General features: G+C 45.4%; 1 protein-coding gene across 1 annotated transcript in view; it reads right to left on the bottom strand.

Moving 5' to 3' along the window:
- SYN2 (synapsin II) overlaps window positions 1–24,270 on the bottom strand; it is a 283,187-nt gene that overhangs the window by 107,956 nt on the left and 150,961 nt on the right. Inside the window, exons 2-5 of the mRNA XM_083156164.1 lie at window positions 15,345–15,402; window positions 7,556–7,647; window positions 5,859–6,015; window positions 3,829–3,918 (exon numbers count right to left, since the gene is read on the bottom strand). Of these exons, the coding sequence (XP_083012290.1) occupies window positions 3,829–3,918; window positions 5,859–6,015; window positions 7,556–7,647; window positions 15,345–15,402 (397 nt within the window). The remainder of the gene's footprint in view (window positions 1–3,828; window positions 3,919–5,858; window positions 6,016–7,555; window positions 7,648–15,344; window positions 15,403–24,270) is intronic.

Here is a 24,270-nt window from a genome sequence, read left to right as displayed (position 1 = left end):
AGCGCTGCAAGTGTAGTCCCCCTCATGCCGACACACCCCTAGCATGGCGCTCCGCCCAGCCTCCAGTGCTCATCTGTCAAAATTCAAACCATATTTCACAGAAACAAAGGCTTCACAAATTCAAAGGACGCAGCCCCTTATGACAGCGCGAAGAGCGCCCGTAGGGCACGATGAATCACCTAGTTGTATAATAATATAATAAAGTGTTATATACGCAAGTGAGAAACTCTATTTTACCATATACAATATAAACACAAACACAAATCAAATACTAATTAAATCAAATCCAAATATTTTGTTTTCTCCTAAAAAATTTAAATGGGAATCTTTTTTCCTTTCACTGTCCAAATGGAAAATATCAGTTAAGTAAAGTAATGTGAACAGATGGACACTGTTTCAAAGCAACAAAGCAGCCACGCTCAGCAATTAGCTCATCAAAGGGGATGAATGATGCTGCTGCAGGCTTCAAATCACTGCATCTTCCAGCACCAGCCCCATATCTCCACGGGACCAGCATCTTCCAGTACCAGCCCTACAGTGCAGTCCTATTAACCGGTCATATCCGGGATAGATTCGCTGGTTCTGTCTATTAGCAGCCTGGTGCGTCCCCTTGTCCTCTCTACTGGTTTCTCCGCCTTAATGCTTTTCAGCAGCTTCCTCAGGTGTGTCAAATAACCAGTTTAATGAGATGGGGAGTGAATTAATTTTTAATATGTGTTTGTAAGTCTTGTTTGTCTAATTATTGGCCACAATATTGTGTTCATTTTTAATAAATTGTATTTTTATTCAGTACAGCGCTGTTCCATATTTTTTCTTTCTTCCAGCACCAGCCTTACATCCCCACTGCACCAGCATCTTTCTATACCAGCCCTACATCATCACTGCACCACCATCTTCCTGTACCAGCCCTACATTATAACTGCACCAGGATCTTTCTGCACCAGCCCTACATCATTACTGCAGCTTCCTGCACCAGCCCTACATCATTACTGCATCATCCTGCAACGGCCCTAAATCATCATAACCACATCTTCCTGTACCACCCTACACCCTCACTGCATCTTCCAGCACCAGCCCTACATCACCACTGCATCTTCCTACACCAGCCCTACATCCTCACTGCACCAGCATCTTCCTGTACCAGCCCTACATCATAACCACATCTTCTTGCACCAGCCCTACACCATCAATGCATCTTCATGCATCAGCCCTACATCATCATAACTATATAATCTAGTGTTCCCGCTAGGCTTCTTTCACAGGGCGCTGCGCCTTGCCCCTTTACAAGCTGGCAAATTCCTCCCTGCCCGTTTTCGGCCGCCCTGCATAGTTAATAGCTGCACTGAGAATTAACTTTGGCCGCCCTGCACAGATAATAGCCACGCTGAGAATTTACTTTTCCTTCCCGGCCGTGGCTGCTGCAAAAGTCTCCGCCCGCTGACATTGTGTATGTGTGTGTGGCTGTTGAGCGTGTGGACATCCCCACCCCTTGCAGTCTCCATAACCTGCGCTGTATAGCCAGCGCTGAGCGGCGGCAGTGTGTGGACTCTCACCCCTGCAGTCTCTATAGCCAGCATGTGGACACTCCCCCTGTAGTCTCCATAGCTATGCCTAAAAGCATGCCTCCTGCCCTCCTGCCACGCCACTCACCTCCTCTTATGTGAGCGACTGTCAGCTCTTCGAGCCCCATCCTATACCCCCCCCCCATACGCCGCAGGGACCTCCTGCCTGCCTCTGGACTAATGTCCAGGAACTGGAGACCAGAGGCGGGAGATCATGCGCTGCCGGGGAAACAAAGAGCCAGCTAGAGACTGGCAGTCTCACAGCAGGAGCTCGTCCTCACAGCGTGAAATAGCCTGTGGCTTTTTCCAATATCGCACCTGTTCGTGGTCAGCCAGCCAATCAAATATTTGAAATAGCACCACGGACATGCTCTGGTGTCTGATACAGCGGCACCAACAGGCTGCAGCGCTATCTCCTCTGCCGGGCTCCAGCTGCCTGATGCATTTGCCGTCCACCTCAGCAACGGGCAGAATAGGCTGCTAAGCGGAGATGTATTAGGCCTTGGTGAGAGATAAAGTGGAGACGTTGCTGACAGCAACAAATCAGTTCCACTTTATCGCTCTCTTCACCTTGATACACCCCCAACCTCACCCCCAATGTGCTATTTTACCATCATCCACAATACACCATTATGGTATGGATTACTTCAATGAAAAGAGGTATTTATATGTAGGAAGTGCTTAAGCATTAGTATGTAGTTAAGAGTGAATAGGCAACCAGTGGTGATTTCAGATGTGCGGCTGCAGCATAATAAAAATTACAAATAGGGGAGCCACGCCAACTGACCCCCAAACACTGCCAAACATCGCTGGCCGGGACTCAATGGCAGTCTGTTGGGCTCCACTAATTGTATTTTGGACTACGATGCAGCTGCAGAAGAAGCTGTCCGAGACATCAAACTTCCATTTCAGCAGTGCACTTTATAACCCAAAGTATTTTATATGTGTCTGTACAGAAGAGAACAAGATAAGACTTGATTAAAGGTGCGCACACTGTATGACCGTCACAGCCGGGTAGGCACACTTGCTGATGCAGGCAGATGACAAGCGACGGTGGGGCACCTGGCGGGTGCCATACTCCCTCATTAACAATGACATTGTCGCCCACCCTGAAACTGCACAAATCCTTGCAGCCGCTGAGTGTCTCCTGGGTTACATGATAACTGCGAGCACCAGGGAGAGAAAGAAAGATCATTGTGCAGGCGCTTGCAAATGGATGTGTACCCGTACACATCCATTTGCAGCCTGCACAGGGCCATTGTTGTCCGGGTGGGTGTGCATTCGGCGGGGTGGCGTTAACCTGCTCGCTGAGCTCCGAACACATGCAACCCAGTGAGCAGGTCTGAATCGGGCCTAAAGAACGTCTGTTTATTAATGTAGGAGCGTGCAATTACCCGTACACACTGAGTGATGTAGACTATTTGGTGCTACGAAACAATAAATGCTCCTGACATCACACCAGTTTGTACTTGGCATACAGATGGCGCCGGCCTTATTATTGCTGGCGGAGCGCCAGGACCGTGTCCCTGGCGATCCGCCAGCAATCTGGCGCTCTGGCTGAATGAGACGCTCGTGCGTTTCCCACGCACGAGCGTCTCAATAGCCGGGCGGCGCGGCGGGTGCAGTCCTGCCCGTATCCAGCTTCAGGGAGACGGGCAGGGCTGCGGGGGGCTGCGGGGGGGCGGTGTGGACCGGCGGGGACCCGGGGAAAAGCACCATCGGAACGGGACGCGCGTGCACCTCGTGCACGCGCGTCCCCTTCCGACATACAGATGGCGCGGGGCGGGGGATGGCGGGTGGCGAGTCCTCCGCCATCCCCAGCAAAGACAAGCCCGGCGCCATCTGTATGGCCCTCTTTTCTTGTTTCGTTCATACTGTTCATGAACTTTGTAAGGTGTTGCAGAACCCTTGCTGCGCCATATAAAGTATAATAATAATAATAATAATAATAAAAATAACTATACCATATACAGTAGTTCACAATGTATTCATTTTTTCCCAATTAGAATATATGTTGCTGTTTGTGCTTGTAAACATTTATATATAATTGTAATGCATTTATTAGCAACATTATAAATGTAGGAAGATCAACCAACAATAGTGAAATAATGAAACACAGTTATATTATAAATGCAGAATCTATAAAACAGAGAATTCAGCACCCCTGCTGGAGATACGAGGGTAGTGCAGCTCATCAAATGGAAACACCCAGTGTACAAGTGAAGCCCCACACAATAAACATGACACGAGGTGAGGTTAGACTTACCATCTCCTTGTGGTTTGGGTAGTATGTCTGCTCAATTAATGGAAATGCTTCAGCTCCCATCGTCTTGTATGCAGATACTAGTTGGGCAAACTGTAAAATATTAATAATAGGGTTTTAAAAAATGTTTGCTGTGAATACAGATTACCTTGGCATGTGTCCATTTTGCCCGATATCATACAGTTTCGCAGATGGGATTGCTCATTATATAGTGGTTACTATTCTTTTCTAGCTCCTCCTTGACAGTCATGCAAATTGACACAAATGAGATATACCGGTATGATGTTGCCTATAGCAACCAATTATGTATACCCAATTACTTTGACTTTTCATGCTACACATGTATAAATAATGTTAATATATATTTTTCCATTCCTCTCAACTATTCCTATTTAAGTGACACAGTCCTGATTTGTGGAGATATCTCTCTATGCTCTGTGAAGTAACAATGAATGGGTGCCAAATTAGGTCGACACCACTAGGCCGACATGCATGAATATCGACATTACTGAAGGTCGACATTGGGTTAGGTCGACAGGGTCATTAGGTTGACAGTTTCATTAGGTCGACATGGGGAAGGATGAAGGTAAAAAGGTTGACATGGGGTTTTTCACAGGTTTTTTGAGCCGACGTGCCGACAGACAGTATTTCATGCCCTACCAATCCACTAGGGCGTGGTGGGAGAACAAAATAGTGTGCCGAGCGCAGCGAGCCCGAAGCATGGCGAGTGTTGCAAGGGGATGCGTTGCAATTTTTTAGTGTCCATGTCGACTCTGTTGACATTCGGGACAAAAAAAACCCTGTTAAAATCCCATGTCGACCTTTTGACAGTCAATCTTCCCACATCGACCTATTGACCATGTCGACCTAAACCCATATCGACCTTCAGTCATGTTGACATTGATGCATGTCGACCTTGTGGTTTTGACCTTATGCTTGACGACCTAATTCTTGTCTGTCCAATGATCCCATTCTGCATGCAGCAATGAATAACATTGGACTGAGTGTCAAATAGAGCGTCTCAGTGCTACTCATGCCCCGGTACTTAGATAGGCCCCTGGCTGGTATGGTCAGGAGGGGCTGCAACATGGTTCAAATTTCAAATAGGGGAGTCACACCAACTGTCACCAACTGCCATTCCAAACTGACTCACTGGCAGTTGGTGTCTCTCCCCTATATGAATTTTGAACTGTGCTGCAGGCCCACCTCTAGAGCCACCACTGTGTACACTATGGACTTCTTTCAGGGGAACAGCGATCTATTTCCCATATGATACCGTGTTTCCCCGATAATAAGACACTGTCTTATTTTTTTTTTCCTCAAAAAAGACCATAGGTCTTATTTTCGGGGGAGGGCTTATTTTAATAGACCAGTGCTCCATGCCCCAGTGCTCCATGTTACATGCCCCAGTGCTCCATGTTACATGCCCCAGTGCTCCATGTTACATGCCCCAGTGCTCCATGTTACATGCCCCAGTGCTCCATGCCCCAGTGCTCCCTGTTACATGCCCCACTGTGCCTTTACAAAATGCCCCACTGCGCCTTTAAAAAATGCCCCACTGCGCCTTTAAGAAATGCCCCACTGCGCCTTTAAGAAATGCCCCACTGCGATCCATAATTTAATGTATTTAATTACATGCCCCCACCTGTTTGTTTTATTATTACCGTACTTTAACGGTATGTTGACGGCGCTGTGTGGTGAGCAGCAGCCAGCCAGCCAGCCAGCCGCGTGATGTGCGCGGCGTGACGTCACGCCGCGCCTACCGCAATGCATCCCTGGGAACGGGAGCTGCGGTGCTGCAGGTGAGTGAGAGGAGGTGAGCGGAGGGCAGCGGAGGGCAGCGGGGGCTACACATATGGAATACATAAAATTACATGGGGAAAATGATAGGGCTTAATTTCGGGGGAGGGCTTATTTTGGACCAGCGTCCAAAATCTGGGGTAGGGCTTATTATCGGGGTAGGTCTAATTATCGGGGAAACACGGTACTGTGGGCTAAGGTTACTTAGCAGTGTGGGGAAATCCATCACTTACCACCCATGGCTTATCACTGAAGTTGTAAATGGACTCCAAGGAGTTGACGCTAGGAATACCGGCGTATTGCATGCCGATTACAAGGTTTCGGAAATCTTCATTTTCTGCCATGCTAAACGAATGTTGTCGGATGAAGACAAAATCTGGTCGGAATGACCTAGAAAGAGGATCAAATATATGTGTACTGTATGCATGCTGTATACTGTAGTAGTAATATAATCTATAAACAAAACCTGCCAAACCTCAGTGTAAATCTTTGATTACATTAGCCAACAAAAAACGACTTTTTATTTTCTTCTTTTACAGAAATTTGGGTCAGGAAACCGAATATGACCTTAGAATTTGTTTATTAGCTCTAGTTTTTTTAGATACACTACTTGTGATACATGTACTTCTGCAGTAAAAACCAATATTATATTAATATGATCTCTGTACACAACAGAAGTAGCAATTGTTTTAATTCAATCTACTGTATGTACAGGTAAATTAGCAGAACATAAGATAACAAGCCTTGCTATTTCGTATGACGACCTATTTATGAGTGCGCCTTCGTTTTGCTTGTCGTTTGTACTCTTGTCCTGGAGCATCTCTTGTCACCGTCCAACAGTAGTCTGCAAGCATGGAAACGTCCCATTAAGAAGGTGACGGATTTGCGGACCAACGAAGATTCCTTCTTTCACTTTAGCTTCACTGAGAAGTGGGAATTTTGCTCTCAGGAAAGCTTCTCCATTCCTATCCATTCCCTTTACAAAGTTCTTGATGAGTTCAAGTTTGATGTTTAAAGGGGGCAAAATAATTTTGTTTCTGTCAACCAGAAGACTGTGATGTACATTCTCTAGCATTTAATGAAATATGGTTATATCTCAGAACATAGAGCTAACTCAGCACTTTAAATGCCATATTCGTAATTTCCCATGCTCGATTAAACTAGAAATGACTATTTTTGTTTCGGAAGCATTTTCACTGTTGGCTAGTGTTATTAATCTGATTGATAAACTGTTTTCTCTAATCAAGTTTGTCTGTTTGCGGGATTGTTATTTGCATTTTCCGCTTTCATTTTGGTAGCACAGATCTGGTTGTGATGTGAGTTTTAAGCGAACTTAAAACACTACATTTACTGCTTCAAACAGCAGCAGCAATATAAAGCACAGCCAATGTTTCTATCAAACACTATTAAAATCATAAAAATTTATCTGTCCCGAATAAACTGCACACCCCTGTGGTTTATTAGTAAGTCAAATTACAACAACAAAAAAACTACAACTGTACTTTTGTAGACGTGTTACATAAAATTGCACTGGCCACAAATACTAGAATGATTGGATATTTTAAGGAGCAATGCCCTTCAAATTACTAAATATATCACTAGTCTCACACTTTGGTCATGTAACTCCCTTGTGATTTTCACCATAAAGGTTGGTAAGACCAAAATAGCATATAGACAAGTTTTTAAACAAGGTAAAGAATTCAAGGGTACTCTATAACTGCACCCTTACTCATCACTGGAATACAGAGAAGAAAGTCTAAAGGAACATATTAAGTCCCTGCAAAACATCATACTGCCAATTATAATGTACAATGGCTGACTGGATGAAGCAAGGATCTGAAGCAAATGCATCTTACAGCAGAGGAGTGTGCATGTACAGTATGTCATACTGGATGAGGGGTCTGCTTGATGGAGCTTTAATTGGACTCACCTGACAACTTTTGTCCCATTCCGGAACATTTGCAGATCCACGGCGTATGTCCCATCAGAATGAGCTACAAGATTTATTTCTGAAAACTCAGCCTAAATGTAGGGGACAGAAAGAATAAACAGGTTCAGACAGCATTGTACTCTCAAGTATTTTTCTAATTACTGTTTCAGAATCTAGCACTCAAGCTACGCTGCGATCCCGGTGTGCGTTCTGGGCTTAACTAGCATCCATCACATCGCATTGCATGCCTTGTGCATGCGATGTGATGAAAAGCAAGTACAAAAAGTATGTGCAGCATATACTTTTTGTACTGTGCGATGAGGTGCCGTGGGAGCGCGCACCTCAAAGAACACATCGCACCGCCAGGAATCGCAGCGTGTATGGTTGGCATAAGGACTCGTACAATACAATATGGTGTATTCAGTGCCAGTTTGGTGTTTGCAGTCCACTTGCCATGCGGATTCACTTCCGCCAGGCTGATGTTCTGCCTATTCAGGGTGATTTGTTTGCGGATCGCCTCCTGGTGAGCAAAGACCAATGAGGCGGGAAAGGGGGCATGTACAGTACTATTTCGCTTTCCTGTCTCGACAGTTTGTATATAAACTGTGTTTGTAGCTTGGTCCTCCGTCATTTTTTATTACCTGCAGCACCAACAGGTGCTGCAGTGTTTTTGGGCATTGCTAGTGAACAAGCTTTTGGGAGTGACTAAAATGGGAGTAGAACATAATCCTGTGTAAAAAATATGTATCACATGGCTATAACATTGCATGCTGGGGGAAAAACAGTGCAAGATGGGTAGAGTGGGGAAAAAAAAGAATTAAAATAAGCTAAATATATTTATGTGGCCAATTAAAAAAAAAAGATTTACAAACAAATTGGCAATAAATTAGAAGATTTATTACAAATAAATGTAATTTTTTTTTTTTTTATTGTTTCATAGTCTAGTCCCTACAGAAAAAAAGTGTCGGGTTCAGATTGACAAGAGCCTGACTAAAAACTGGCGAATCCATTTAGACAATTTGACATTGAATAGGCTAAAGATGGTTAACATTACAGAGACTAGACAATTTGGAAAAAAGTTGAAATAGACTACTTTAGAAAGTTGATCCAGGCGAAATGAGTTTGATAGGTGGAATGCTTTAGACTCAGAGTGTCGAAAAAAGGACCTTGAAAAATCTAAATCAATTTTTTTTAAATTTCAAGTGGGGGCTTCATACAGTGGTTGTGGACATACAGTATCTGGCTTATATGTATGCTGCATGCTTGTTATGTTATTATATTAACTAATCCGATATGTTTGTTATGCTTGTTAAGTACTCCCTATCTGGGAATGAAAACACTGCGAATGTTCATGTATTACAATCTTTATTAATGCTGTACTATCAATTGCATCTTACAGAGACAATGGTTAATGTTGTTTTCTTTCTTTTCTTTTCTGTTGTATGTTTTTATGTTGCATTTCAAAAATCAATAAAAAAAGGACAAAATTTTAAAAAAAATTTCAAGCGGGAAAAGAGGAGTTATGGTAAACCTGCCTTCAGTTAACTCCCTTTCTTTGAGGTTCCCAGGACCACAGGGATAACATCGGGATGTAGGCAGATCCAGAGGACTGGGCACCAATCTCCAAAGCTTTTGAGCTTCCCGTCATTCCTGACTCCTCTCAACTATAACCCCACCTCCTAGCACAAGACCTCAGTTTGGTAGCAAGCCCCAGCAGGAAGCAGAGAAGGAAAGAAGACTAGGTTATGGACACAACAGTACATTCACTCATACAGAGAGGAAAGGGCCCAGTGAACAAGGTTGCATATGCCCCCATTTTCATTAGGTGCATCAGGGGGGGTGCCCTGTGGTCCCAGGAAACTCGTAGAAAGGGAGTTAACTGAAGGTACAGTAGGTTTACCATAATTCCTCTTTTCTTCTTCAGGATTCCTGGTTCCACAGGGATGACATCGGGGATGCCCAAAAGCCATATAATTAAGGGAGAGATGAAGCCTGGGGGGCCATAAGAACCAGGTGACCAAATGAAGCATCTTGAGAAGCAAATGTGTCAAAAGCATAGAACCTCAATAACGTATTGGCCCGAGGACCACGTTGCTGCCTTGCACAACTGTTCAGCAGAAACTGCACGACGCGTAGCCCACAATGTACCAACTGGTGGAATGTGCCGAAGTTGGCAAAGGTAGAACAGCCTTCTCATCAGCATAAGCAGTGACCAGCCGAATCCAGTGAGCACACAATGTTTTTGAAACCCACAGAGGACAAACAGAGAATCAGAACGTGTGATAGCTTCAGTGAGAGCGACACACATCCTGAAGAGCCCTTTAAAGAGCTCTTTGAAAGTAAGGTTTGAAGAGTTAAAAACCGGAACCACAATTCCTGAATTATCTGGAATTTGGATACAACCTTAAACAACTGAAAAGGTTTTGTATGCAGGACAGCTCTATCCTGGTGAAACAATAAAAACAAGGAGCGGCAGGATAACACCCATAAATCTGATACCTTTCTGGCAGCGGCAATTATGAGAAGGAAAACCACCTTAGCCATCATCTATTTCAACTCTACAGATATTAAAGGCTCAAAAGGAGCCGCCAGCACTACCGCTGTAGTGAGGAGGATCCATTGTGGAAAACAGAAAGGCCAGACTACTATGAGCTTCATTGTGCCACAAGGCCAGAGAGGTCTGCACTCTCGGAGACACATGGTGTGAGATCTGAGGTGTTGAGGTTGACCATCCCATCATTTTAGAATCAGCGAGAGAGGAGGCGAGAGTGAAATTGCACCACCCAACCATAATGAATGTCAACACCATGAGGCGTAATATCTGCATTGTATGGTGAATCGTGACCCTGTGTGGTTGAAGAAACTGATGGATCCGGTCCTGCAGCAGACAACATTTGTCTAGTGGCAGAAGGAGACATTGAGCCTCGGAGTCCAACATAGCCACCAGATGTAACATACTTCTGGAGGGGACCAGAGCTGACTTCTTCCAATTTATGAACGACCCATGTCTTTGTAGAAAGGTCACCATGGTTTGAGGATCGTTGAAAAGCCGCTCTTGAAAACTGGCTAGTAATAGGAGGTCGTCCAGGTAGGTAATCACTTGTATGCAATGTTCCCTCTAATTTTACGAAGGCTGTGTGCGGCAAAAGATATTGGCTGTGCAACTTTGGTAGGAAATGTACATTTTTGTGCGTCACATAACGTATACAGGCCTAGGTTTCGAGTTCTGTTGAGTTAATAAAGCAATTTGAATGTTTACAGACTTCACACACCACACATATAGGCTATAGCAGTGATTTTCAACCTTATTAAACTCGTGGCACACAAAACAAGATTTTAACCTTTGTGCGCTCAGTTGTAATGTCTGTGCGCGGGCTCGGCGAGTTGTGTGCGCACGTACACGTGCACAGCTTAGAGGGAACAGTGCTTGTATGCCCTGATGTCATAGGGAAACAGTCATGACTGCCATTATTTTTTGTGAAAATCCAGTTAGCCGTGGCAAACCCAAAGGGAAGGGCATGGAACTGATAGTGTTGTCCCAGTATGGCAAACCGGAGGAAACTTTGGTGCAATGGAGCAATGGGAATATGTAGATATGCATCCTGAATATTGAGGGATACCATGTAGTACCCTGGTTCCATTGTTAACACTATCGCCCGCAAGGTGTCCATGCGGAACTTGTATACTTTCACAAACTTGTTCAGAGATTTTAAGTTTAAGATGGGTCTGTAGGACCCATTTGGTTTGGATACCAAAAACAGGGTCGAGTTGTACACTTGGCCTTGCTGATGTTTAGGAACTGGTACAATCACCCTTGATTGAAGGAGAGATTCCACAACCAGTATTAGACAAGCAATCTTGTGTGGATCCTGTGGCTTGTAGGAAAGAATTGTTGTGGGGGTCGTCCTTTGAAGGACACAACGTACCCATGGGTCACCACTTACCGCACCCAGGCATCGAAGGTCATTTTGATCCATTCCTGCATGAAATGTAGAGGTCAGCCTCCCACTCTAGGGTCCCCCAGAGGGTGGTCTGCCCAGTCAGGCTGAGGGATTTTCAGGCTTGGCGGGAGGCTTGTCTAGTAGTCCAGGGCTGTCTAGGCTTGGACTTAGTGGCTTTTAAAGAACCCGTTTGTCTTCCAAAGACCTGTCCTCTGGCCTTGCCAGAGGGACAAAAGGGATGAAAAGTAGTTCCCTTTGGTTGATGTGTGGATGTAGCTAATGGCAAGCAAGCCGTTTTAGCAATTGCCAGTACGGTTACAATTTTATTTAATTCCTCACCAAAGAGGACTTCCCCTGAAAATTCAAGCACTTCCAGGGTGTGTTTGGATTCAGCATCCACTTTCCATGAATGCAGTCAGAGTATCCGTCTAGCCAGATTTGGCTAAAAGTATCCCCGCATGCAATACTGCCTCACTTACTGTATGTAGGCCACAGCCTGTATAATATGTAATAGACACAATTTGCATTCCTCAGACACCTCTTCAGGTAGTTCTGTCTCGAGGACCTTAAGCCAGGCCTCAATTGCCCTTGCTGCCCATGATGCTGCAATGGTCGGCCTGTTAACAGCACCCGTTAGGCTAAAGATAGTCTTAAGGCACTGTTCTGTCGCCTGTCAGTGACATCCTTAAGGGAGGCAGCTGACATGAAAGGTAAAACTGTACATTTAACCCAGCCAGGTCACGTGGGAATCGACAGATGGAGGATTTTCCCACAGCTTACAGTCATCAATTGGCAGTGGATACCAGGTGGAGACCAATTTAGGTACCTTCTTTCCAGGAGTTTAAATTGCTCCTGTCTGATATCCATCAGATGGTTAGAGTGTGGAAATTCAGACCTAATCACTTTACGTGCTTTAAACACATCTGTTTTCTTAGCGTTGGGGTCGGCTCGTCTTCTTCAGACAGAAGCAACCCCTTAATAGCAGCTATCAATTCAGCAGATTTATCCTCCACAGCCTTGGGTTCCTCAGAAGTATCCCCCTCATCCTCCTCCTAGCCCTCACCGTCGTCATCCTCACCATCAGAGTCAATAAAGATGTTGACTGAGAAGACAACATGTGCTTAGGCCGCTTTGACCCTTGTGTGTTTGTTGCAGTAAATTTTTGCACTGCTAAGACCTGCATGGAACTAGCCAAGGAATCTACTCATGGAGCTTGTGTACTAGGCAGGAGGAGCGGGACTTGCAAATGGTTAAGTCAGGCATGTCCAAACTGTGGCCCTCCAGCTATTGTGAAACTACACATCCCAGCATGCCTTGCCATAGTTTAACATCCCCTAATAGCAAAAATGTGGCAAAGCATGATGGGATTTGTAGTTTCACAACAGCTGGAGGGCCATAGTTTGGACATGCCTGGATTAAGTGGTCCACTAATGTACCCAATAACTAGGAAAAGGCTGCCCATTGCGGCTCTTGAACCTGAGGGGCTGGGGCTGGACCAGTGGGACTACAGCAATTAGCACAGAGGCCCTTGTCATTAATGTCCTGAACTGACAGATCCACTGCACATGATATACATGAATGCAGTGTGGGAGAAGCGGTTTAGGAGCGTTACTATTTGCTAGTCATCTTAGCTACAACAGAGGTCTGAGCCCAATGTGAGGCCCTGTCCCTATGCCTTGACAGGGACCCTTTTATAGTAGTTACTATAATTAAAGAAATACTGCTCCCCAGTACACCTGGTTCCCAGGTCAACTATAGTAGAGTACAAGGCAGTACAGTAAAGCGGTCACACACATATACAGCAGAAATACAGTGCAGAGACAAGTACAATATACTTTAATTTAAGAACTATATCGACTACACCGTATGCTGGTGGCAGGGTAGGATAGAGAGTGCAGTAAACCTGTCACAGGAGACTGGTTTACAGGGGAGACTTGGCCAACATTCCAAAGAGTCTGCACCAGGGTCTCAGTGCAGAATGAGGGCTCATGGAATGCAGCATTCAGCATTCAGGTACGAACACTGGCGTGAACTCGCGCCTAAAGCTGGGGGAGGGACTGAAGGCAGGAGCTGCCTCCCCCTTGCTGGGCTTCCCCCACCAGTATGCGAGCCTGTTAAAATGGAGACAAGTACCTTGCCTAATGGGGACTGATCTCCGTCTGTGCTCGGTACCCTGGTGGTCCATGGAAGGCAGTGTCCACGCCAGTGCTGTGGACCGCCTCCCTTGCCACAGAAAATTCTCGACTCTCCGGAGTGAGCGTCTGTTACCCTCCCCGATCTTCGGCCATGCTGTCCTGGAGGAGCGTCAGCTCTGGTTGTGCTAGTCGCTTGTGTGGCTCCTCCATCTACTCTGCCGGAGATTGCAGAAGGTGATGGACGCCAGCGGGGGTGTCACAGCAGGAGCGTCAGAGTCGCTAAGACTACTGGTGCTGCGCACTCAGTGTAAAACTTAATCGAAATTAAAAATTAAAAATAAAGCTTGGGATTGACACTGGAGAAAAAACAGGTGCACCTGCTTCCTGCAGGCACCATAAAAAAAAAAAGGTGGTCCTGTGCTAGGAGGCGGGGTTATAGGCACGAGGAGCCAGGCATGATGGGAAGCTCAAAAGCTTTGAAAATTGGTGCCCGGTCCTCTGGATCTGCCTACAACCCCGATGACATCCCTGTGGGACCAGGAACCCTAAAGAAGAAATATGCCGTTTCCGACAAAACGGTCGTAATGACCATCACTGAATAACCCCCAATATATGTAAATTAGCAGGAGTAGAAAATATTACATAGCATTGGGACAGTATATCAGGATGATACAAAATTGTTAAAAGGTCCAAAGAACTAATGAGCTGTGTTTCTACAGATATTGCGATACACCCTACACGTCCATCTGTAGTTCAGCAGAGGCTACCACAACAAAATGTGTTAGGCGCTATAATACACTAGTAAGCCTGCTCAAAGTAAAGGCTTCGAAAGCTAGTCTGCTACCTTGTGATTGCCTCTGTGAGATAGAAAGAGATGTAGTTTCACTGGTTGCCAACAGATGGCAGTCTTTCAGAGACACACAATCAGACACTAGACATATTATATATATAGATAAATAGATGATACTTTACTTAATAATTTTCTACCTGTTATGGCGAGGGGGACCGGCGGCGATGGCGGGGACCCGGGGCAAGCTCCGTCGCCACGGGCCGCGCGAGCGTCTCCTGCGCTCGCGCCCCTGGCGGGGGCTCGCGATACTTTCGCCAGCCCCTGCAAGAACTAGGCCGGCTCCATCTGTATGCTCTGCAATTCACATAGGGGCTAATTCAGGTGTGGTCAACAGGCAGTGGGCGTTGTCTCAGGTGCTTAGTAAGCAGCGATGTTCGCAGCTTACCAAGCAAACCTGAATTAGGGCCCATGCGTCTTCATCAACGTAGTGGGGTAAATTCAATGATTTTTGCTCGCTGTCACAGCTCACACGGTCAGTATTGACCTGACACCCTGCACATGCCGTTTCCACAGTGCTAGGTTTTTGCAGCGACGGGGAAAGGGCGTGTGCAGCCTCTAAAACAGCGATTCTCACAGCTAAATGCAGTGGGCTCCCTACATTAGCCGCGAGCCTCGCTGTTTTGGGGAATCCTCGCTGTTATCTGACAAGGAGGATTGCCCCAGAATGTAGAATAGGGTGAGCGGCCAGCACGGGGGTTAAATGCAGAGAGTCACTTGTTTTCTTGTTTTTACAATTATGTCCACCTCTCCAAAATATGCACTTCTACATTGTAACTTGAATGTTGCACAGCAGATGATCCATGGCCTAGTATACCAGCAGTGATTACATAAAAAGTGGTCTAAAATAAATACCCCCATCTCACCTGTTCGATACGTATATCAAAGTCTCCCTGGAGCTTCTTTCCTCTGAAACACTTAGCCCTAAAGGGAAAGATAAAACAATGGGTGAAATACATGTAGAATAAACAATGGCTTCATTAATTAATACAATAGGCAGTGCTAATGAGTAAATGACCAAATAACTAGAGTGTAAAATAACAACGGCTGAGATGTCCATATCATTGTCAGTAGTGACCAATTAACCGCAGGCTGAAGAAATTAACCAATCACCAGTATGACTGCAGGATCCCAATATATCATACACAGACAATGCCATCAGTCATCTCTGTCTCTTTAGCGCAGGTGACACTTGTCATATTGGATAGCGAAATAATTTCATTGTACCATTGTAGAACGGCTGCTATTGCTATCCAAAGGCAGATAATAATATTATACATTGACATATATATTGTAGTTTAAAGCAATGTAACATTTCAGCTTACTAGGGTAAAGGCTTCAAAGAATTAATGATTCCTTAGATCTGGCTACTACGTCATAAGCCCTGTACACACGCTTAGATTTGCTTCAGATTTGATGTTAGATTCGATTTTCTATTAGGTCTGGAATTAGATCATCCCATTTGATATGGCATTAGATCTGTACTGTTGCATTCGATTCAATATCGATTTCATAATGTAGGCACAATGTACTCATTCGATTTACTGGATCGAATTCGAGATTTCCTTGGCTGCACAGTAGATTTTTCTATTCGATTTTGAGAAAACGGGAGCGCGCATCGAATCGAATGCAGATCGAAAGTGTCCTAAAAACCATTCGATGTGGATTCGATTTTGCTTCTATAAGCAAAATCGAATCGAAAACAGGGAAAAGTCTAAGCATGTGTACACAGCTATACTGTAGTTATTTTAATGCATTTTTTCTTTTAGCAAAACTGTCTTGGTATGGCTACACCTACTATGCATTATTATCCTTTATTTATATGGTGCCACTAAGGATCTGCAGCGCCATATTACAGAGCACATACTGTACATTACTTACAGTTACAATAGAGGACAAGTACAGAATAGATAACCATAGCTGCATCAGCAGATGACACATGACAAATTTGGTCTATCTTGGCAAAAATAAGCCAAGAATGTCATGGTTGTGTGGTCAGTGTTATCTTATTACCTGAAAGATATACCTGGGATTGAGTAGGCTGATTGAACACTGGAAATCTGACTGGTTTATGACCTGGCCATATATAAGCAATGGATTGTCCAACATGTTGGACAATCTGCAATGGATTGGACTTGCCACTGCTAATGTGTGGTGTATATTGGTCTTTTGTGAGACCGTTTTCACAATCATACAATTCTTCCACTGCTGACAATCACCGCTATAGAGATTACAATTAGGTGGTATATAGGCATTTTCTGATTTGAAGATACAATGTGAAGATCAAAAAAATCTGCAAACACTGGTAAATATCTGTAGTGTATGGGCACAAATTGTAAAGGCCCACATACAGGTGGAGCCCTCTCATGCTTGCTGGGCTCTCGCCAGAACGTCCCTGCTGGCGAGAGCTGGCAGAGCGGGACTCCATCAAACTGGGAAGCGCGTGTGTCTCACCCGCGTCCAAGTCTCTCGGTGGCAGGGCGGGGGGACCCTGCCCGCCTCCGCTTCAGGGAGACGGGCAGGGTTAGGGGGGTCAGGGAGGCGATGGGGACAGTTGATGGCGTCGGGGAGCTGCGTTGCCACGGGGCACGCAAGCATCTCGTTCGCCTGCGCCCCCCTGGCGGGAGCTGGCGGACGGTGGGGGCTGGCGATGGAAGCGGCAGCACCTGCAAGAGCGAGCGGCGCTCCATCTATACATTAGGCCTACTTGTCCTAAGAACAAGTCAGCCCTGATTTCCCCTGAGCGTCACCAGCAGCTATTTGGGAGAGATCACTAAGATTTGGCACTGGATGTGCCATTTATTTACATGTGATAAATCACATGTAAGCTTGGGTAGCTTCAGGCAGCAGAATTGAAAAATCCTTTTCAAAAGACTGAGCAGAGACTGATTGGATGACAGAGCTCTCTAAGCCAATCAGTGACCTCTTATTCAGCTGCCAAGTCTTTTTAAATAGGAAGTGTTAATTCTCCCTGCTGCACCCTGCTCGCCGCACAACGGATCCCGCCTGCCGCACTCCACACCGTATCAGACGGCGGCACATTAGATTGATCTTATGTGCAGCCCATCCGACTCCAATGCTCATGGGACTGCGCATCTCATCCAATCACATGTCATACACTTGCAATTTGGGCTGATCCACCAGAATCAGGGGAAATCAGGCCCAATTCATGTAGTGTATGGGGATTGGGAAATTGTGCAATCATGGCAGAAATAGCAACATTTTCAAATCATGGATTGCAGATTGCTGACGTATGGGGGCCTTAACACATACAGTAAGCTGACCATACTGCATGGGGCTCTTGAGATGGTATACGGTCACTTAATCTACAAAAACTAGGTCGACAAGAATTAGGTCGACACCACTAGGTCAACATGCATGAAGGTTGACCTGACTGAAGGTTGACATGGTCATCAGGCAGACATGGTGAAGGTCACTGTCAAAAGGTCGACATGCAGTTTTTCTTGAGCCAACATGTTCCCGACAGGCGGTATTTCATGCCCTACCATCCATTAGGGCATGGTCGGAGAACAAAGTGTGCCCGAAGGATGGAGAACGCAGCAAGCCATATAAGGGCCATAAAAAAGTGAAAAACCCCATGTTGATCTTTTGACTGTTGACCTTCCTAAGGTCGACTTAATGACCCTGTCAACCTAATGACTAGAGACAGGATTATATGCAACATAAAAAGCCTGAAATATGCATGCAAATACTTAAAATATGTATGAAAATATGCTACATTAAATAATAAAAAAAGTTATTTTTAACTTATTTATTTAAAAATCAGCATACAATTAGTTGCAAATAAACCTCAAAAATAGGCCCACAGCATCTGCAGATGTCAGTATGCTGGCTGCTACAGCATACTGCAGCGTCCAAAGCTCTTCTTGCATCAAGTACACGGACCCTCATGTCCAGCACCGATGGATCAAATGTCAGCATAGCGCATGAGGGCGTGCACTGGAAGGCTTCCTCCCTGCGCCGCATACTCACTGTGACACGGCCTTCCCTCCGCGCCGCGTGTTGTCACAACCCTTCCGCCCGCCTCCTCTGCTGCAGAAGTCTGTCTCTTGGTGTAAAGTCCCCAGGCCAGGGGGAGGGAAAGGTTTAGGAGCTTTGCAATGGCATCCGTCCCGACTGACTTTTATCAACATGGATTGGTAGCCTAGAGCAGTGTCACTCATTGGGCGGTATTCAATGAGCCTGATTCGCCATGTTTTTATGGCGAATTTGTGCTGTTTGGCGAATTTTTGACTAAAACGGTGAATCACCCTATTCAATGACCACATGGCGAATACATTTGAAGTTTTTTTTCGCCATGATTCACCGAGTAGCAATCGCTATCTTTTTATGGAGAAGTGGAATGTGAACTTTTAAAATAAAGTGTTTTGTTTTTTACATTTGGTGTAAAAAAAATCAGGAATTTTATTCTAAAGAGGGGCATGCTATTTTTATTCATGTGCTGTAAGCACATGAATATATATTTAATTTAAAAAAAAAAAATATATATATTTTTTTTTTTACACAGCAGCCAGCAGGGGGCGCCGGAGCCGAGCCGCTCATTACATATTCATATATTCACTGCACCCGATCGTTACGATCGGGTATAGTGAATATACGGTCCCCTGCTGGCACCCCCGGGGGGCAGCCTGTGCTGCCTGGCACCTGGGGAGCCCACCTCCCCCCCACAAACGTTCTGGGGCAGGCAGAGAGACTTTCATCTCTCTGCCTGCCACCGTCCTCAGGCTCCCTGCGGCATTCGCCGCAGGAGCTCATATTCGCCAGTCAGGGGCAGCGAGCCCCTGACACGTTGAATACCGGAGCCCGCCGGCTCCGGAACGTGGCGAATGTGCAGCGAATCCTAAAAAGGATTCGCTGCACCTCGCAGGTATTCTCATTGAATACCGCCCATAGCGTACATCCAAGGTTCCCCACACTGCGCACATATTGCCACAGCCTGCACACTCTACCACTACCTGGCCAGCAGCAGCAGGGCAAAGCAGTGCTGTGACTCGCGGGTGGAAAGGGGGCAGAGCCTAAAGTATGCACCATCACTAGATTTTAGGTAAAATATGCAATAACCAGTGAGAATGAGCAAAATATGCAAATGCAAATATGCAAATGCATATAATCCTGTCTCTAGTGATGACCCTGTCGACATAACCCCATGATGACCTTCAGTCATGTCGAGCTAATGCTGGTCAAACCTAGTTGCTGTCTATCCAATGATCCATACTCCTTGTGATAATATATGTAAAACCACTATGATGTGGTCATAGCCCAATGGCCTTGTCTGTCTGTATGGTGCAAGCGACAGACAGCCTGTTGCATAACAAAACCAATGTATAAGACTCTTGCAGCAACACAATGACAATGAATATATTAGTTAAGCAGAAAGCAAAAACACGGCTTGTGCAATTATAAAGATCAGTGATAAGGCCCACACACACTGGCCGACTTTGAGCTGAAAGTTGCTCAAAACAGCAGGTTTGAGCGGCTTTCAGCTCAAAGCCGCCCAGTGTGTATGGCCAGAAGATGGTTATACCAGCAGATGAGCAGCTTTCAGGATGGCTTTGCATAGCGCTCTGCTATGCAATGCCCTCCCCCCCCCTCGGTCGGGGGAAAGCCGCTCAGTGTGTATGGACCTATAGGCTAGTTTTTGTTCGGGATCAAAATCATGCAGCATAAAAATATTACATATCAACCTCTCACACACAAGAGAAACCGTTATGTCATTTAACACTCGCAGCTTGTATTCCATTAACAAAATATTTAAAGCAAAGACCCCATCCATTTATCAGAACGACTGGATGAGTCCTAGAGATGGCCAAAACGTCATGTTATATGTGTATGAACTCTCCTTAGTCCTGAAGTTGCTCCGAAAATTATCTGATCTAGAGGGAGTTTGCACTTCCGAGTAAGATTCCTCATGCAAATTACCACAGCTGTATGCAAATGATCCCATTAAAATGCAAATGAGCCCAGAGCATGCTACCTTCATTATAACACTTGTGTGGTCAATGGTTAAGCCCAACGCCAAGAAATACGCCAGCGTTTGGAAAGACTTTATATCAGATTATTTGTGGAATAGCAGTGGTCGTTCTTTAGACTGAATTACACTGAACACAAAGAAACCAAACAGCCTATATTTTAGGTCACAGGTTCTCAACCTTGGTCCTTAGGACCCCACACAGTGCATGTTTTGCAGGTCTCCTCACAGAATCACAACCGAAATAATTAGCTGCACCTGTGATCTTTTAAAATGTGTCGCTATGGAAAGCTGTTTACCCCACCACTCATCTGCGGGTAATACCAGCAGATGAGCAGCAGTGTCCGGCAATGATACAGGATTGCGCATCAATGCTCACCGCTGCCCCAAATGGCAGAACTGAGCCGCTTTCAGCTCAAAATCGACCAGCATCTATAGTAAGCCACTCTTAAATCCATTTCCTTTCAGAGTAAATGTGCAGGATTAATTACCCTAATGACTAATCGCTAGAACATGTTTTTCAAACTAAATAATGTTTTACAATCCAATTTTTAAAAAATAAACTACAACAAACTGTAATAGGTGCAAATACATTCTACAGTTGGTGTTTGCTGCCACCTGGTGACAAGATAAACTATTAGCGACTGTTATGCTTGGATATTGAATCAAAGCTCGATATCTGTACATTTTTAATAAATACCCATTGCTATTGACACTAAAAAGAAAATATTTTGTATGAACAATTTAACTCTTTGGGCCAGATGTATCAAGTTTCAAAAAGTGATAAAGTGGAGAGAGAGTGATAAACAACCAGCTATTGACACTAAAAAGAAAATATTTTGTATGAACAATTTAACTCTTTGGGCCAGATGTATCAAGTTTCAAAAAGTGATAAAGTGGAGAGAGAGTGATAAACAACCAGCTAATCAGCTCCTAGCTGTCATTTTTCAAACTAAGCCTTTAAAATGGCAATTAGATGATTGGCTGGCTATTTTTTTCGTACTAAATTTTATCACTTTTTGAAGCTTGATACATCTGGCCCTTGAGAGTCCACTGTGGTGGTGTTGGGGGGGGGGGGGTGTCTCCCCTATCACCAGCTGAGAAGCAGTGAATAGGCATCTATTCCCACAGCCAGAGGGGCTGGCGGCATTGCTAGAAGCTCACAGAACCTCTGGGCCATGTACCCATAGCAGGCGATGTGCAGATGTCCCTCCTCAGCACTCCAGGTTAGTTATTACAAACCAGCTAAAAGCCTGTCAAAAGGACAGCTTGGTCCCTCTATGTGCCCTTACCTCCAATCTACCTCTTTCCACATCCAACAAGTTTGAAACAGATAATTTTGCTTTCACTTTCTGTTATGGAGTAATTTGGTCTGTCAAGTGGTCTCGGTACTTCACCTCAAAGAGGTGGAGTACAGGTGGAGCCTCTCATTCAGCCGGGGGATGGCGACAGAATCGCCAGCCCCCGCCATCCGCCGGAAGGGGGCGTGCACGAGATACTCGCGTGCCCCGTTCCGATGGAGCTCTACGCCGCCTCCCCACCAGTCCCCGAACCCCTCCGCAACCCTGCCCCTCTCCCTGATGCAAAGACGGGCAGGGATTCCGCCACCCACCAACGAGCGATGGGGACAACGCTCGCACGTCCCAGTCAAATGGAGCGCCTCCCTGCCAGCTCTCGCTGGAGGAAGAGATCTGGCGAGGGCTGGGATGTATGAGAGACGCTCCATCTGTAGTTTAGCCTTTTATATATAAATAGATTTCTTCATGTTTTTGCTTATTTTCTTCACAGCTCTTATTTTACAGTAGCATTTTCTCAATTATTTAAAATAACTCCAAGTGTGATCTCACATGTAACATTTTTATAATTTTTTGTTTTGTTTTTTTAAATAGCCTTGTAACAATTTAAGCTAGTTTTTTTTCATTGTAATTGTTACCTACAGATAAAATATGTCTGGAACAAATACAACTTATACATTAGCTGCATGAATTTGCAGTTAGGATTCATTCAACCTTCACACAGGAGAAACTGGCATTATACTGATTTACTGCTCTCAATTATCTGGAGTTTAACACATACCCCAGCACACTGCACAGAGCTGACAATGGCTGCTGCAGACTGAAGGTAAGGCTACTGGATTTCTCCCTACCTAACACTTCAAGGTAAAACTGTGGGCTGTATTCAATGCGGCAGGGATCGCCGAAAACAAGCGATCCTCGCCGTTTAACCCCCACGACGGCCGCTCACCCTATTCTAAGTTCCAGGGGAATCCTCGGTCAGAGGACGGCGAGGATTCCCCAAACAGGGAAGCTCGCGGCTAATGCACGGAGCTCGCTGCATTTAGCCGCGAGCCTCGCTGTTTTAGCGGCCGCACTTGACGTTTTCCCTTTGTTGCAACAACCACAGCAAGGGGGAAATGGTGTGTGCAGGGGGGTGTGGTATAGGGTTCCGACAGTCGGGATCCCGACAGTCATTAGCCCGACTTCAGGATACCTACTGGCCAGACTCAGACAGCATTGTCTCTGCGCGTGCCACGCTGTGGGCCTGGTGGCTTACTACGCTCGCCACCTATTCTATTCTCCCTCTATGGGGGTCGTGGACCCCCACGAGGGAGAATAGCTGGTGGCTGTGGGGAACCCGTCTGTTGTGTTTTAACAGTTGAGATCCTGATGTCGGGACCCCGTCCTGCACCCTGTGCAGGGGGTCAGTTGAACACTAACCCCACGAGCTGTGACAGTGAGCAGTCAGCGCTACTCGCTGTCACAGCTCGCAAAATTAAATACACCCCAAAGTCTTCAGGTACCCCAACAGTGCACATTTCTCCTCAGTATCACCACCTGTGTATAAGGTAATGTGTCAGTTAGTAATCAAAAAACACCTTTGAACATCTAGTAAACCATCTGAATAGTTTCTGTGGACTGGATTGCACAGTACTAAACTGGATCAAATCATTCCTCACTGGCAGGTCACAAAGAGTGTCATCTGGAGTATACTCATCTTCATCAGTGCCACAAGGTTCTATATTATCCTCCATGCTTAGTGTACATGCTGCCACTGGGTGAAATAACTAGGCGCCATGGCCTGGTCTGCCACTGCTATGCAGATGATACACAACTGTACCTGTCCTTTGCTCCAGGCTCTGAGAACCCAATAACAACCCTAAATGGCTGTCTAGCTGAGCTCCAGGAGTGGATGAGTGCCAGTTGGATGAGACTGAATCCTTATGATAGGACATCAACATCAAATGAAAAGACTGCAGCATAGCCACCCAACTGAACTGACACTTGGGGGTACAGAATTACAAGACTCTGATCATGTGCGGCATCTTGGCGTGGTGCTGGTTGGTGGATTGACACTTAAACATCAGATATCAGCCACAATCAAATCCTCATTCTTCGATCTGAGGCACATAGCCACAATCAAACACTTGATCCCCTCTGAAGATCTGCCAAAAGTCATACATGTATTTGTATCACCTCATTTGGATTACTGCAATGCCCTCTACCTTGGTCTCCCAGCAAAAGAACTGCACCGATTACAGCTGGTACAAAACACAGCTGCCAGGCTGTTATGTAACTAGCCCCGTTCTAGCCACATACTGTAACTCCCATTCTCTACTCCCTTCACTGACTGCCTATAAAATGGCGAATAATCTTCAAGATTAATTTACTGAGTTTCAAAGCCCTACATGACCAAGGCCTAAGGTACCTGAAGCAATTTCTGATTCCATACTGTCCCACAGGATTACTGCGATCTGTAGATTAATGACTTTTAGCAGTACCTAGGATCTCCCGTAATCCATCTGG

Source organism: Crinia signifera, chromosome 8 (genome assembly GCF_055691185.1).
Source record: "Crinia signifera chromosome 8, ASM5569118v1, whole genome shotgun sequence".
NCBI lineage: Eukaryota > Metazoa > Chordata > Amphibia > Anura > Myobatrachidae > Crinia > Crinia signifera.
Note: the sequence above shows the minus strand (reverse complement) of the source record. Positions and strands in the feature narration are given on the sequence as shown.